This window comes from Furipterus horrens, unplaced genomic scaffold (genome assembly GCF_987537825.1).
Source record: "Furipterus horrens unplaced genomic scaffold, mFurHor1.1.pri manual_scaffold_8, whole genome shotgun sequence".
Taxonomy (NCBI): domain Eukaryota; kingdom Metazoa; phylum Chordata; class Mammalia; order Chiroptera; family Furipteridae; genus Furipterus; species Furipterus horrens.
Window position 1 is genome coordinate 52,447,559 of NW_028327178.1, and position 17,649 is coordinate 52,465,207.

The window sequence follows — 17,649 nt, forward strand, 5'->3', positions numbered from 1 at the left end:
AACCTTGCCTGTAAACACCTGTCTTTTCCAAGTCCTTCTGGTTTTCCATTATGCCTTAAGGTCCCTTCTAGCCATCTTTCAGGAAAACAACCTTCATTCCTTCCCTGGAAAGACTGCTGAGGACCACACAACCAACCATGGTACCAGGCCTTTTATCTCATGGGCTTTTATTACCTTCGAACGTCAATCCCAGTTCCTCAGGGCTTTTTGGTAACAACCAGAGCCCAAGCATGTCTCCTTTAGTTATGACATTCCAATCAAAGTCTTGGTCAAAAAAACCTCTATTAACAACTGGTCTTATTAGTTTTATGCAAAGAGCCTTATGTCATTACTTCTTTAGAATGCCAAACCCTGGAGGGATCAGATAGGGAGAAAAATATACAGTGTGAATGAAAATCCTTGTCCTAATATTCACTGAACTTGCATTTCCATTCTTTATATTTTCATTTTTTCCCCCCCTAAAAATTTTTTTGTTTGTTTTTCCATTACCGTTGTCCCACTACGCCCCCCCGCTTCCCTGTACCCTGTCTCCCCCTTCTCACAGTCAGTCCCCACCCAATTGTCATGTCCGTGGGTCATTTATACCTGTTCTTTAACTAGACCCTTCCCCTTCTTACCCTCTTCTCTCCCTTCTCCCTCCTTCTTTGTTACTGTTAGTCTACTCCTTGTTTACATACCTGTGGTTCAATTTTGCTCATTTGTTTGTGTTGTTCATTAGTTTCCTGTAATAGGTGATAGCATAAGGTATTTTTCTTTCGTTGCCTGGCTTATTTCGCTAAGCATAATTTTTCCCACTTGTACTTGTGTTCCTCTCTGTCTCACTCTGTTTCTTCATCTTAAAGCAGACCCTTTAGCATCTCTTGCAATGCTGGTTTGGTGGTGATGTATTCTTTTAGCCTTTTTTTTTGTCTTGGAAACTCCTTATTTCACCTTCCATTTTGAATGAGAGCCTTGCTGGGTAGAGTAGTCTTGGTTGTAGGCCTTTGTTTTTCATTGCTTGGAATATTTTTTGCCATTCCCCTCTGGCTTGTAGTGTCTCTGCTGAGAAATCTGATGATAGCCTTATTGGAGCTCCCTTGTATGTTATTAGTTTTCTCTCTTGCTGCTTTTAGGATTCTCTCTTTGTCTTTGAATGTTGCCATTTTAATTATGATGTGTTTTGAGGTGGGCCTGTTGGGGTTCATCTTCATTGGGACCCTCTGTGCTTCCGGGACTTGCGTGACTCTTTCTCTCCTCATGTTAGGGAAGTTTTCTCTCAGTTTTTCAAAGAGGTTTTCTATCCCTTGCTCTTCTTCTTCTTCTGGAATTCCTATGATATGGATATTATTACGTTTCATGTTGTCCTGCAGCTGTCTTAGAGCCTCTTCAGTCTTGTTCAGTCTTTTTTCATTTTGTTGCACTGTCTGGGAGTTTTTGTGTACGTTGTCCTCCAGCTCGCTGATCCGATCTTCTGCTTCCTCTAGCCTGCTTTTAATTCCTTCTACTGTGTTCTTCAATTCAGAGATTGTATTTTTCATTTCTTTCTGGCTCTTGTTGATAGCTTCTATGTCCTTTTTCATGCTCGTGTAATTCTCAGTAAGTTCCTTGTAGTTTCCCTGGAGTTCTTTGTAGTTTCTGCTGAGCTCATTGAGCTTCTCCATAATCCATGTTTTGAATTCCATATCTGATAGTTTGCTCCCCTCTTATTTCATTTAGCACTCTTTCTGGGGATTCTACCTTTCCTTTCGATGGGGGGTTGTTTCTCTGTCTCCCCATTTTTGTGACTTATTGTTTGTTGCTGCCTCTTAGATTGATCTGCACTTCCTGGATCTGCCCCTGTTGACGTCAGATCCTGTACCAGTCTGACCCTAGGCAGCCTGTTGGAGACTTCCAGGGATCTACTGCCTTTGTCTGTCTCCTTTAATTGTTAATCTAGTCAATCTATGATTAGCCATCAGGCTTAAGGACCAGGGTGTGGCAGCTTAATTCCTGTAGGCAGGACTTTTGCTTCCTCTCTGGCTGGCCACTTGGAGGGGAATGGTTTGCCTGCAGTACTGGGGATGAGTCAGCACTGGGACCCGGTCGGCTGCTCCCCTAGTTCTCCCCTCAACGCCACGGCGCCAAACTCTCCCCAAGTGTCTCTAGTCCTCTCTGCATTCCCTCTGCTTGAGCCCAAGGTAAGTGGGGGCCAAGATATTTTCATATGTGATCTGCTTAAGAGGTCTTTTTCTCTAGCTCTTTGTCTCCGGCTAGGAAGAAACCCTGTGGCTTTTCGCTTTTCACAGCTGGGTACTATTTTACTTTCCACTCTGTTGCTGTAGGCTGGGAAGCTCAGCTGGGGATTTAGACCCTGCTCTTCTCAGGGGGAATCCCCGGCTGCTGAGCTGTTTCTCAGTCCCTTCAGCTGCCACCTGTGGGAGTCCAGCCAGCCCTGCCGCTTCTCCCCACTCCCTACCGGTCACGTTGTGATGTAGCGGCCTTTTCTATCTCTCCGTGGTTATAAGACTTCTCTCCAGCTAGTGTTCAGTTGGTTATTTCAGATGATTTCTCCAAAATTAAGGTGTAAATCCAGACTGGTCCTGGGAGGAGGTTAGTGTAGCTTCCACTTACTCCTCCTTGGATTCTAATCTTAAGGATTTTTTTTAGCAAAAATATTCTTGGTAAGCTTGAAAACTTACGTTACAGATTTGCATCTTATACTAGTATACAGAAAATACAAATATTAAATAAATGTAATTGGCAGAAAAATATTTCTTTAAAGTTAGGGCCTATGGGCAGTTCACACAGCTGTTACAAAATGAAGGTGTACTTTTGAGGGAATTCTCCAGCTCTCAGGTAAGGAAGGTTTGACGCTAACAATGTTATATGTAAGCTAATTGAATTAAAATTTGGAATCTAAGAGCGTGTTTCTTAAGCAATTCTTACGCACATGCAAGCTTAATAGTCACTGAGTTAATTTAAACTGGAAATACATAATTATTTTAATTAGAGCAAGAAAATAAAATGTTAAGGTAAAGACTGAGAATTGATTGACCTTTGGTTTGGCATCTGAGAAGCCAATAGTGATCCTTGAAAGCAGCTTCTCTTATTTTCATAACATCCTTGTCTTTCTGGTTATTCTTCCTGTTCACTGGTGGCTGATTTGCAGCCTTTTTTTGGTGACTCCCTCTGTTGTTCCTCTGAACATTAGTATTCTGGAGTCTTTCTGCCCTCTCTCTAAGGCAGCGGTTCTCAACGTGTGGGCCGTGACCCCTTTGGGGGTCGAACGACCCTTTCACAGGGATCGCTTAAGACCATCGGAAAACACGTATATAATTACATATTGTTTTTGTGATTAATCACTATGCTTTAATTATGTTCAATTTGTAACAATGAAAATACATCCTGCATATCAGATATTTACATTACGATTCATAATAATAGCAAAACTACAGTTATGAAGTAGCAATGAAAATCATTTTATGGTCGGGGATTCACCACAACATGAGGAACTGCATTAAAGGGTCGTGGCATTAGGAAGGTTGAGAACTGCTCTAAGGTCTCCCTAGGGGATTTTTTTTTTTTTAGGTATATTTTATTGATTGTATTGTTACAATGGTTCCAATTTTTTCCCCTCCTTAGGGGATCTTAACAGGGCTCTTGGTATGGCATTTGCTGATATCTCCTCATTTAATCTTCCTAGCCTCTTTCCTGAGCTTCAGTCTCACAAATTCAAATGCTTACCTGGTGCTGTGCTTTAGAGGGCTTCAAGCTTTAATATGCCTCAGGGCATGTTAGGTGCTGGTTGCTGGTTTTTGTTACCACCTGAGTCACTGTTTCTGTGGGTCTTGGATGGGGCAACAATTTACATTTCTAGCAAATTTTCAGGTAATGCTGGCCTGGGGGCCATGCACTGAGAATCTCTGCTATACTTGAATGTTATACAGGCATTTCAAAAGGAGGAAAACCTTTCAATGGCTGCAGCAGGGAAAAGGGTGAGCTTGTATTAAATTGTAAATAAGGTTGGTTGGGGACTTGTTACCTGATGGCTCCTCTTCCTGTTTTTTTAATGACCCATAAAGTCATTACCAGCAGAATTCTAACTTATAAATGTGATTGGCAACCTCTAAGAAATATGTCTTTCTTTCATTTTAGCCTGAAAACCGGTTTTTTAAAGTGGAAGCCAGATTATGACAGTGCTGCTTCTGAATATGGAAAAGCAGGTATGTGTGACTATAGCCCTATAAGTCCAATGTATAATCTTAAAGTAGGCTGATAACTTTCTCTCACATACTACTTGCTCTTAATGCTTCCTATAAGATTCTAATAGTTAACAACAGCCATCTACCCAAGCCCTGGCCTGTTTAACACTTGTTATTTTCAAATGTGTTGACGGCTGAGTGAGAGATTTCTGTAGTTTTGCCTCTCATGACAGCAGAGATGAGTAGGGTTGAAAGAACTTAGCTGCAGGTTTTTAGCATTGTATGTATATTCTTGAACTTCAGTCAGTTGCATAGTATTTCTAGAAGATTTGCCATATTTTGTGTACTTCCTGTTATTGAATAAAGATTTTTGTTAATTTTTTTAATGTCTACTGTAAGCAGATCTAAAGTCATGTGTTTGATGCATGATTTTTTAATGTGCCTCACTTTGAGATACACTGATAAATGTTCATGAGCGTTAAGCTACATAAATATTAGAATACATTTATCTGAATGTAAGATAAAAATGATTTGAAATATGCAGCAGATAGGGGTTTTACTAAAAATTTAACATTTTAAATTATGGAATGATAGCTTTTAGCATATCCATGATTACTTGTGTTTCAGTGATAGCCCTGATCACTTTTATTATCCTAGCACAGAGATCATATAGGTACAGTGCTTTTGGCAAACTTTAGTTTTAGTATATCACCAAAGAAAAAAGAAGTTGGATAAATTGAAGCTAATCAGTACAATAAAGGTTTTATTCTCTAGATAATAAAACAAATGACAACACATGAGTCTTTAGCACTTTTATTTAAATCATGAATAAATTCTTTCTGATATTTATATATCATATTTGAAGGGAAAATTATTAAAAGTTTGAACTTTATATGGATTTAATGGACACCTGTACAAGAAGGTGTTGTAAATTGAGGGCATAACATTTTGTAAATTTTCATGAGGAAGTTGGACACAGATTTGTTTTATATGCATCTGAGACCATGAGCTGCTTTCAAAAATAAATATTTCAGGTCGGATTTTTCCCATTAAAGCGTTCTTTATTTTCTTTAAGTGTTTATGCAAAATACATTTAAATTGGAGAGGGAAATAATTTCAGTAGTTTACTTTCAGTATTTTACTAGAAAGAATTTTAAGAGTGTGTTTTTAACAAATACCTTTTTTAAGAAAAGTTGTATCCTTTTTACATATTTGTAAGCAACCTTTGATAAGTTTGTCAAATCTGTGATATATTTTAGAGCCAACCCTAATTGTTTTGCTCTGAGGATGTAATTTTACAATAGTGAGCAGTGTATTTTAACTCTCCGGATACTGGATACTGAGATTTTTTATTTTTTTCACAGAAACCTAAGCAGTGCAAAAGCTTTATTTTAAATGCATTTTAAAAAACATTTAGACATTTATTTAAAGATTGTGCCAAAGAGGAGGGTTTATTATAAAAATATTTCATGTGTTTATTAGTCTTCATTTCAAAATAATTTAAAAGATGGAATAAGCTATAACTAAAGCATTGAGTTTTTTTGTTTTTTATTAAATATAAAACTAGCGAAGTAAGGTACTGTTTTTTGTTACAGTACCTGTTACTTGGGAGTATTGGTTTGAGTGATGCTATCGTAGTTTCTCAAAGCTTAGGTGTTAGTGTTAGAAAGACTTCTTCGTTTTGAGTGGAAGTAGCACTGATTTGTAGGACATAGTCTACAAATAAGAAATTAACCAAACTTTCGAAAATACTTCGAAGTTATTGATTATCAAAATGTGGTAAGAAAACTGTTTCAGAAAAAGTAATACTTCAAAGTTTTATGACTTCCTAACTATTTGATTAAAATAAGTATATGTATTTTCTAATGCTTTAGACAATGCACATTTTGGTAACAATTCATTAGAAATTTCTTAAATGGTGGAAATAGAAAGTCTATTTGTTGTTGTTTTATTTCAGCTGTTGCTTTTAAAAATGCCAAACAGTTTGAACAAGCAAAAGATGCCTGCCTGAGAGAAGCTGTTGCCCATGAGAATAACAGGGCGTATCTTTTTCAGCCTTTAAAAAGGACTTAACAATTCCATGGTTTTGACAAATGCATTTTCTCTTGTTATAAAATTGGTACATTTGTAATATGCTACATTTGATACAATGCTCTTAAATTAGAGAATGATTAGAAAACAATATGTATATGTAAACTTTGAAGGAGCATTTATAGACACTTCTGATCATAAGGTCTCTACTGCTTTGCAGAGTTATATTTGAAAGTTTATTTTTGATTCTTCTAGATTTGTTTGATGGCGGTTTTACTTGGGCTAAAGTGAGGAAAATCTCTAGACAGGCACTGAAGAATTAAGAGGTAGCATAGGTATTGGAGATGTATAAACTGCTATATAAATATTTTTAAAATACAGTCTTCCTCATGTATTTGAAATAAGATTTTCCTGAAGTTTTAAAAACATACTGAAAATTGTTTATTTTGTCTTACTTACTAATTATGGTTATAATAGCCTTGCATTTTAGTAAAACTTCAGATTAATGCATAATGGAACTAGCTTAAAATCCACGTGGTATTCTTGTGAATTTTATAGTTCTATGAGACATCAGCCAGCATTAAATTATTTCTTCTCTACCTGTTTGTAGGATTTGCCTTTTGGATCACAGCTGAGGCAGTGATTTAGTTACCGTTGTCTTTTAAATAGTAAATATTTAGAAATGGTTAATTTGCTTTTTTTCCTTAATTTTGACTTTGTTATATGCATTCAGCCTTTTTCACGCTGCCAAGTAAGTAAATATTCTTCCATGTTTTCATGTATTTGTAGATTATTATGTTTTAAATGTTGCTGTTTTTCCATAGGTCAGTAAATTTTTTCTAAATACAAATTTGTAAATAGTGAATTCTTTTGTATTGACTTAAATAAAAATCATTTCCATTTGTTTCAGTCTTTTCCTGAACCTTGAAACTAAGCTCTCCAAAGATAAACAGTGTTTAAATTAAATTCACATTAATATTGTTAGGACCATTCTGTTCAGTAACCTATGAAAAACCGAGTAAGTTAGAATCCTTTTTCCCCCTCTTTCTTGATAGCTAATAGTGCCTATGGAGAAAAGTAGGAAGCCTTCTCCTGCTTTTGGGGAGAATATTATTTATTTCAAAACTTGGATTTAGGGGTGTCAAATAGAAGATCATTTAATCTTTCTGAGTCATACTTAATTTTGCATCTGCAACATAAAATCCCTTCAGTTCAGATGTTTCTAAGGCATTATTGCCCACAAAAATAAAAAGAAAGAAAAAAAATTCTGTGCTAATACAAGCCTAAAGTAATATGTAGTGCCTGAGTCAGTTAAAAGTGAAATAACTTCTGTTATGTGTAGTACAAAGTTTCTCCTCCTTCTTTTTCTTTAAGAGCTCATCCGAGAAATTATTCTCTTTGCAGAGCTTACGAGCAAGCTGGCATGATGTTGAAGGTCAGTAATGTTCTGTCATAACTGTGACATAGATAAAATTAATTAATTACACAATGTTGATGTAAATTTATGTTGAAGTTGAAAAGTTTCCTTGCTGTAAGGCAAGAGAAAGCATTGCTGATTGCACCTACAGGGTACATTGTGTGTGTCATAAGAGAGGAAGTTTTAAAAGTAAAATTTAAGAGAGAACATTTTGAAGGGAACTGGAAACCTCAAGGTTCTAAGCTTTGTTACCAGGAGAGAGTGTATTGCTAAACAAAGAGCTATGTGGGAAGTTTCTCCAGTTTTGAGAAATGTAGGACATCTTAATGTAGTAAAAATTTACAAGTATGTATTTTTTACTACCCATGAATTATAGAAAGGAGAGATTTTTGCTTTTTATATAAATATCAATTGGCATTGAACAGAAAAAAAGCCTTAACTGTTGTGATTTAACTCTGATTGTTTTTGAATGGGATATTTTGGTTAATGTGGCTATGCTGCTTTTCGTATTTCTGCTTCTTAAAAACAGGTTGGGAATTAATAATCCTGTTGTGAGACAGAATATACTGCTTTATGACACTGATTCTCTAAGTATGCCAGTGACAATCGAAATAGAACATTTTCCTTTTCATTTTTATGTTCTCTCATATGGTGAAAAGTTGTTTTGAATTATTGTAAAGCCTTGTTTGAAGAACTTATTCTGTTTGTTTTTAATTTTTACAATTTCTGTAATCTTATTGATTTTTAAGTGAATACATGCTCATTATAGAACATTTACAAGCACTGAAATGATTTAAGAATGTTAGTAATTGCTGTTAACATCTTTATTTTTTTTCACATAATTTTCACATGTATAGGAAATGGGTAATGTTCTGTATACAGTTTTGTATCCTATTGTTTATATTTAATGTTTTCAGGAAGATTTTCTAATGTCATTAAAAAATACTTTCATAATATATATCAGGGGTTTTAAGAGTTTTCATAGTCTTTGACTCAGGAATTCTAATTGTATCATAAAGAAATAGAGAGATAGCTTCCCCTGAGACAAGGAAACATGAAGGTGCCTCATGAAATCTCATTGTACTTTGTGCCTGTTATTAGGATATACTGTCTTAGAACAGAAATGCTAGACCGCTAATAATAAATAATCTTCACAGCCTCAGCTTATAGTCTAGCAGCTGTGCTCAGGCTAGTTTTCATCAATGATTATTAGGCCAAAAATTTTTTTTTGTCTGTCTTTTAAGGATTTGAAAAGCATTGCTTTGAAAGAAGGGAAAGTAAACCTGTTGATAGGGAAAAAGATAAAGGAAAATGCTTTCTGGTGTTCTTTTGTATTTAAATTAAATGCTTTTGAATAGTCTTAGCACAATTAGGAGTCTTAGGAATCCTGAGCTACCTGATCCACAGTTGGTTCTGAGGAATAAAATTTCCTCTATCATACAGACCTTCACATTTGTCCCCTAAAGGGGCTTAGGAAGAGACAGTTTGTTGATTGAGACACAGGGACTTGTTGGATCAACCTCTGGTTCTGTCATTTTACAGCTGTTGTGATTTCATATCCTGTTTGCTCCAAAGAAGCAATAAGGTGACTAAGGCACACAAGCCACTGAGAATAGGTATATTTTAATTTTGTTCCTTATGATTTTGTCATCCTAGAAGAACAGGGTGAAGAGTATAAAACAGTGTAACATTTAAGTAGGCAGCCCCTCCTTTTTTAATGGAGAGGTGTCAGCATTATGGTTGAGCCTCTGCTACTCATAGTCTTGCTTGATTTGATGCAAAAGCAGGAAGAGGTACTTAATTTTTAAACATGTAACTTAGATGGTACTTCATATTGCCTTTTTATATAGCTACTGCTGTGTGTCTTATCTATGAGAGTAACACTCATAAAGGATAGTACCCTGTGATATATATTTTTAATCCCCCTAATGTTATATATATTATAGATCTCAATATGTATTTATTTAACTAATGGATAAGTGAAGGAATGGGGAAAGAAATACTCTGTAAAAGCCAAAGTATCCCTCAGGACTAAAGTGAGTGAAATACAGTTTGACTTACCTTCCCTTTCTACCAGATGTCTTTCACTGTACTATAGACACTATTCTTTCTTGACCTTTGGTTTCTGTAACCCCCCCAAAAAGATTTTTTTTCACTGCGAGTTGAGGTTATATTAACTAGTATTCCATTTGAGTTTGATAGCAACTTATTTTGTGTAGTATCTTTTAGTCTGTTGTATTATTTATCTCCCTAGCTAAATAATAAAAAGGTTATATTTTAAAGTCTTAAGGATGAGACCAGCAAGTTTTACATCCTAAAAAATCTGTCAACTTAGAGAATAAACAGGCAGATTTGAAAACAACCCATGAAGTGTCAGCATGGAGTCTACATTAACATATAACATGTCAACGCTAAGTAAATAATGCCTGTATACATTATATCAAGCTTTTAAATGAATTATTTTAGTTTCTAAGAAAAAGCTTTGCCATGGAGATATTAGATATGAGGTGCACAGGATGCTGAGACTTATGATTTATGGTATGATGTAGAGTTACTCTGCTGCTGGCATTTGGCATGGAAGATGGTTGCAAACTCAGATGAACTCAGGGCATAGAGGAGTGACTGAGATGAAACAGGTGGGCCTGGGTGTGTAGAGTGGTTAGAAACAGGGAGAAATGAGTCTGCTTCCAGCAGGTGGTATGCCTCCAACTGAACCGCTGCTACTCAGCCCCAGCGTATTGTTTCCATCAGGGAATACAAGCCTTTTGATGCTGTAGGTTTTGATACTTTTTAAAAATAGGAAGTCATAAAACAACTTTTGTGAAAGTACCAGATTTAAAAATACTGAATGGTTCAAACAAGATGCACTTGTGAATAAGATGTAGCGTTTGGGCTATCCGTTTTATGTAGTCCTTGTGTATAGTAGGGACTCAGTTAATGTTCAAAGAATTTTGAATGCTTATGGAACAGTAAAGAGCAAACCTTTTGGTTTTTACTCTTTGTATAGTTTCCCTGAAATTCTATGAAGTGATGAATTCTGCATAGAAATTAACTAATAGATATTTGGTTCGGCTAAATGAAGCTTGATGTGGAGAGGAATCATGCGAAGGCATTTTATTTTAAGTATATTTGTTGTATAAGGTTTGACTCATTTACTTTCATGAATCAAGGATAAGATAATTGAATTTTAGATTAACTTTGTATTTAGTATGGTGCATTTACTGATCCATGCTGCATCCTTCGCCTAAAGGAGATGCAGAAACTACCAGAGGCCGTTCAGCTGATTGAGAAAGCCAGTATGATGTATCTAGAAAACGGCACCCCCGACACAGCAGCCATGGCATTGGAGCGAGCTGGGAAGTGAGTGAATGGAACAGTCTTTGCACAGAAGTCATTATCTTTTTGTCTTAAAGTGTTTCTAGAAACAAGTTTTCTATTTCTCATATAAGTCAAATTTTCTTTTCTAATTTAGGCTTATAGAAAATGTAGATCCAGAAAAAGCTGTACAGTTATATCAACAGACAGCTAATGTGTTTGAAGTAAGTTTGAATTTTTTTTCAAGTATACTTAGAATATTTAGATTCATAATATTTAGGAAAACAGAAACAGCAGTTACTTTATAAAACTTGCCTGTGCTCACAGCTGAACTCTATTTTTTCTATTAGAATGAAATGAACTAAGCCCTTCGGTGTCACCCTCCCAACACAACCCCCTCACCCTCATATTGAATGCCATTACTTTTTTTATTAGATAATTATTGGAGAGAAAAAAATATTACTACATTAAAGCAGCCAGTGCTGTCTTTTGTTTGATTCCTTTAGAATGAGGAACGTTTACGACAGGCAGTTGAATTACTAGGAAAAACCTCCAGACTGCTAGTACGAGGACGCAGGTAAGTTTTCCAAAACTGTTCATGTGTGTCCATGTATATTATACCTTTACTTCATGTTTGGAACTAGTTGAGTAATTTTGAGAATGGCTTGTTAATCTTTTTGGTATAAGCCGTAGATACACCAGGTTACCAGTACAAAAATTGATGTGTATTAGACAGCACACTGAGTTAAATATTAAAAGATCTGCTGTTTTTCTAAAGCATAATCTCAAAAAGTATCATACATTGTGCTTTTATTGGTTAAGAGCTGGCTCGGTAGCACTAGAGAGCAATTTTCTTGATCTGATACTTGGTTAGATTATAATGTCTCTTTCTTGAGGAGAAATATCTGTGTAAGTGTAAATAACAAGATGCCCTTAATACCCCTGAAAATGGACAGCTTTTTGATAAACAAATAATGTCATTAAATATAAGATATTTACCTTTTTATCCTTTAAATATATGGCCTAAGGCACAGACAGACCCTGGAAACCTAGAATCCCTTTTGGATTTTCCTTTATTTTTTACTTTGCCTCAATTTAAACTTAGTAAACAATTTCTGTCATTCATAAAATTCTGTTTGCTGAGATCTCATTTAATAGCAGTTAAGATAAACACCTTAAGAGACTCTAAGTCTGAAGGTAGGTATCTTAATTGAAATTTACGCCTTGCTCTTCAGGGACAGGAAAGACCCAAGATACATTTTGTCAAGGAATCAAAAAAGAAATGACTGAATAATCTATTAATCCCTTTCTGAGACTGAGTTAAAGTTTTTTTCTTCATTAAGACCGCAGATGCTAAAATATAATTCAAACATTTAGAGTAGCATCAGAGTAAATACAGAATTAATAACGTAAATGTTCTCACTTAAATGTATGATTTTATAGGATCTTTTTTCATTGATTTGTGTTTTTTGTGGGCGTGGGGGTCTAAATAACATTTTTATTTTGTTTTTAAATTAGGACTTTGTATTAAACCATGATGCACAATTTAATTTATAAATCAGCCTTGGGTCATTACCTTTATTTAATTTAATGCTCTTGGCTTCCTAGAAATTAAATATTAACTGGCACTTTCCAATTAATACGTGGTCTAATAAATTGAATTTAGTCTCTGAAAGGGTTTCCTGCAGAAACAAAACTGTTTGTGGTGGTGGTTTCAGGCTGTTGCAGAATAACTGAACTTGTTACAGAGTGGGGCTCTCCAAAAATCCCCAGAGCCTGTGGGTTGGGAGATTGGGAAAAGGGAACCACTTTTAAGATGCCTTTGCATGACTATGGCTAGTAGCTAGTGTCTCAGTTATGCAAATGGCTTTGGTTCTTCCAAAGCCCCAAGGAGATGGGAGGGGTTTTGACCATGGAGTGGTGCAGAAAGAGCATACAGAGCCTGCACAAGGTTCTGTGAATGGTCAGAACTGGGTACCACACACACTGCATCAGAGGACGCAGTCAGGGATTTAAAAATAGATGGCAGTCATTTTAGAGGGAGGAGGAAAGGAGATCCACGCGTTTGCAAGGAGGGCAGAGGAGAACTCCATGTGGCTTGGAAAGGAAAGAGAGAACTCCATGCTCCTTTGAAAGGGAGAATACCATGTGACTTTGAAAGGGCAAAGCACATGTTTTCCTGGACGGTTAGATGGAGGCTGATGACATCGTACCCCAGATCCTGAAGGAAGAGCTGACAGATAAGGGATGGGGAACTTCTGGGCATGTTTTTGACTTCTAGCCTTTTGGGGAACAAGGGAAGTGCTGGGTCCCGAGGGAGAACAGGGCTCTGAGCTGAAGTGCTCACTGCCCTCCCCAAGTTGGAATATTGTAAATAAAGACCTGTTTTCCTCAACACTAGTGGTTGGGTTTTACACCAAGGCACCATGTGAAAGAACGCTCTCTCGCTCTGTAATAGTTTTGGCGACTCAGATGGGACTAATGGAACCTGTAGACAGGTTCTCTCTGTAACAGACTGAAAGGTAGTACCCAGATTCTGACCCCTGTGATCAGGGCTCCACACTGTAGAAACAGACAATGGTTCTGACTCTCTGTTACAGGACAGATAGGCACGTCTGGCATACCTTTACCTCCTCTTCTCATTAATTTCCACTCCCCAATGGTCCTCCTACAAGGCTTCTAGTGCCTTCATAGAACTCTAAGTCCCTTTCCACAAGGCCCCAGTGAAGGCCTAAGAAGTGAAGTTGGAGACAGGGGGTAGGATGACTGTGTAGGAGTGTTCTCTGCTTCAGCTTCCCTAAGGTATTTCTGCTTTCCACATCCTTTTCTCTTTTGTGTCCTGAACTGCAGGTTATCTAAAACTGTGTTTTAGGGGGAGTAACAAAGCATAGGAGGGGGCCTAGGATGTCCCTTGGGAAGTCAGCTGAGGAAGCATTTTCCAGCTATGTAAGAGAACTCCATTAGTGGTGGTAGCCACCATCATTCTGAAAAAATTACTAATTGATTGTGATATGTGTATGAGAATCATTATTTTATAGCAAGGACTAAGTTTTCTTCACAGTGTCAATGGAGGGGGGAAAGTATGAATTGAATTAGCAGCAGAAGTTAGAGGATTATTTAGATATGCTTGAAAGGTGGACATTTACAAATCTGCGGTAACCAAGAAGTCTTTTGTTTACTTTGTGAACTTGTTTTATTGCCTTTTTATCATTTAGTAAAAATGCATTTAAAATGATAGTATTTAATGTAGTGTTTGAACAAAATTAATTTTGTGGAGGTATTTTTAAAAATTGTCTAATAATTTAAAAATTGATTATAATTTACTCAGGAATATTAAGGAATTTTGTACTTTTAAAAGTATCACTGGGAACCTGGCTGGTGTGGCTCAGTAGATTGAGTGCCAGCCTGCGAACTGAAAGATTGCTGGTTCAATTCTCAGTCAGGACACATGCCTGGGTTGCAGGCTGGGTCCCCCGTTTGGGGCGTGCAAGAGGCAACCTGTTGATGTATCTATTGCACATTGATGTTTCTCTCCCTCTTTTTCTCCGTCCCTTCTCTTAAAAAAAAAACAAAAAACATAATAATATATATATATATCACTGGGTACATGTAGTATGATAGAATTGAAAGTTAACTACCACTGTAGTTCTATCAGGAATTTAACTAGTGCAAGGTAAGAAAAACATAGAGAGTCAATACTAATGAAAAGAAAATTGAGATAATTTATGTGCTGTTTCAATATCTTGAATATATATTTTGATTATAATCTGATTTGAAGCTACCAGTTGCCGAAAATAAGCAAAACATGGTAATTTTATATCTTGTATAAATAACATCTGATAGAATGTGGGATTAAATTTAAAATTTTATGCTTGTTAACATTTAATATGCTTATATTAAGATTTAATTCTAACTTAATAGTTTAGTTTGTGTCTTAGTATAGCAAAATTAACCTATTTAATCTATTGATATTAGTCTCCTGTTTTTCTTTATTTCTGGAGAGCTGTAATGCAGGAATGAGTTAGATTTCATTTAGGTCACATCTGGGAGGCCTTAAGTCAGTTCTAGACCAGTGTCCTTATTTCTTCCTGGGAAAGGCCTTTCCAACATGTTTACCTGGCTTACCTGTGAGACTTTCTGTTCCAGTGCTGTCCAAAGATCTGAGGCAACTGAGCAGATTGGCACATTGTGTGGTTGGCTCACAGTGACCACAATCCAGAGAACTCTTGCAGAGCTTTGCTATAATCCCCAGTAAGAAAGAGAATCCCACTTTCTTTTTTCTTTTCTTTTAGATCTCCATTTTTTTCCTTTTTATTGAGTTTATTAGGGTGATACTGGTTAACAACATTCCACAGCTTTCAGGTGCACAGTTCTACAACACATCACCTGTACACTGTTTTGTATGTTCACCACCCCAAGTCAAGTCTCCGTCCATCACCATTTATCCCTGCTATACCCTGCTTTCCCTGGCAGTCACCACACCGTTGTGCATATGCATGAGTTATTTATCTTTTTCTTTTTTCTTTTTTGATCAATCTCTCTACCACCTCCCTAGCACTCCTTCCCACACTTTCTGACAGCTATAAGCCTGCTGTCAGTCTATGAGTCTGTCATTGTTTTCCTTGTTAGTTCATTTTATTCATTAGATTCCACATGAGTGAAATCATATGGCACTATCTTTCTCTGACTGGCTTATTTCACTTAGCATACTGCTTTCCAGGTCCATCTATGCTGTCGCAAAGGGTAAGATTTCCCTTTTTTATGGTTGAGTAGTATTTCATTCTGTAAATGTACCACGGCTTTTTTATTCACTCATCTCCTGATAGACACTTGGGTTGCTTCCAAATATTGGCTATTATAAATAATGCTGTAGTGAACATAGTGGCACATATATTCTTTCGAATTAGTGTTTTAGGTTTCTTTGGATAAATTCCCAGAAATGAAAACGCTGGGTCATAAGGCAGTTCCTTTTTAAAATTTTTGAGGTAACTCCATAACTCCATATTGCTTTCTACAGTGGCTGCACCAATCTGCGTTCCCATCAATAGTGCATGAGGTTTCCCTTTTCTCTACATTCTTGTCAACGCTTGTTGATTTATTGATAATAGCCATTCTGACAGGTGTGAGGTGACACCTCATTGTGATTTTAATTTGCATTTCTCTGATGATAGTCATGTGGAGCATCTTTTCTTATGTGTATTGACCATCTGTATGTCCTCTTTGGAGAAGTGTCTATTCAGGTCATTTGCCTATTTTTAAATTGGCTTGTTTGTGGGGTGTTGTGTGTGTGTGTGTGTGTGTTGAGTTGTGTAAGTTATTTGTAAATTTTGTATATTAACCCCTTATCAGCTGTACCATTGGCAAATATGTTCTCCCATTCAGTGATTTGTCTTTTAGTTTGTTGATGGATTTTGTTGCTGTGCAAAAGTTCAGTTTCATGTAGTCCCATTTATTTTTGTTTGTTTGTTTCCCTTGTCTGAGCAGATATGTCAGAAAAAAATATTACTATAAGGAATGTCCTAAGATTTTATTGCCTACGTTTTCTTCTAGGATTCTTCGGGTTTTGAGTCTAACATTTATGTCTTTAATCTATTTTGTTTATTTTTTGTATGGTGTAAGAAGGTTGTCTAGTTTTATTTTTTTGTGCATATCTGTTCATATTCCCAATAATATTTATTGAATAGACTCTCTTTACCCCATTGTATGATTTTGCCTCCATTGTGAAATGTTAACTGACTATAAAGGCGTGTGTTTACTCTGGGCTCTTTGTTCTGTTCCATTGAATCTATATGACTTTTTATGCAAGTACCATGCTGTTTTGACTTTGCTGAGAATTTGTATTATAAATGGGTGCTGGATGTTATCAGATACTTTTTCTGCATCTATTGATGTGTAGTGTATCGCAGATATTGTACCAACCTTGAATCCCTGGGGTAAATCCCACTTGATGATGGTGTATGATTTCTTCAGTGTATTGTTGTGTCCAGTTTCCTAATGTTTTGTGGAGGATTTTAGCATCTATGTTCATCAGAGATACTGGCCTATCATTTTCTTTCTTTGTAATGTCTTTATTTGATTTTCAAATTAGGATAATGCTGGCCTTGTAAATTGATTTTGGGAGTCTTCCCTCTTGAATATTTGGAATAGTTTGAGAAGGACAGGTGGTTGTTCTTGGAATATTTGGTAAAATTCCGCTGTGAAGCTGTCCAGTCCAGGTCTTTTGTTTGTTTGATTCCTGCTTCAATTTCACTTGGTGTAATCTGTCTATTCAGATTCCCTGATTCTTTCTGATTTAGTTTTGGAAGATTGTATGTTTTGGGAATTTATCCATTTCGTCCAGATTTTCCAATTTGTTGGCATATAGTTTCATATTTTCTTACTATCGTTTGTATTTCTTTGATTTTAGTTGTTACTTCTTCTATTTCATTTCTCATATTATTTATTTGGGTCCTCTTTTCTTTTTTTCTTGATAAGTCTAGCCAAAGGTTTGTCAGTCTTGTTTACCTTTCCAAGAACCAACTGTTGGTTTCATTGATCTTTTCTATCATATTTTTAAGACTCTTATTCCATTTATTTCTGCTTTGACCTTTATTATTTGCTTCCTTCTACCTTTGGGCTTGTTTTTTGTTTTTGTTTTTCCAAGATCCTTTAAATATAAGGTTGGATTGCTTATTACAGATTTTTCTTATTTCTTGAGATAGGCCTGTAATGCTATGACTTTCCCTC

General features: G+C 36.2%; 1 protein-coding gene across 2 annotated transcripts in view; it reads left to right on the top strand.

The window, feature by feature from the left end:
• NAPG (NSF attachment protein gamma) overlaps positions 1 to 17,649 on the top strand; it is a 38,368-nt gene that overhangs the window by 4,448 nt on the left and 16,271 nt on the right. Inside the window, exons 2-8 of one of the 2 annotated variants that reach the window (XM_090285153.1) lie at positions 4,114 to 4,181; positions 6,118 to 6,202; positions 6,925 to 6,942; positions 7,566 to 7,626; positions 10,859 to 10,968; positions 11,081 to 11,147; positions 11,430 to 11,500. In XM_090285153.1, coding sequence (XP_090141279.1) covers positions 4,114 to 4,181; positions 6,118 to 6,202; positions 6,925 to 6,942; positions 7,566 to 7,626; positions 10,859 to 10,968; positions 11,081 to 11,147; positions 11,430 to 11,500 — 480 coding nt within the window. The remainder of the gene's footprint in view (positions 1 to 4,113; positions 4,182 to 6,117; positions 6,203 to 6,924; positions 6,943 to 7,565; positions 7,627 to 10,858; positions 10,969 to 11,080; positions 11,148 to 11,429; positions 11,501 to 17,649) is intronic. The other variant, XM_090285154.1, reaches the window with a different exon arrangement.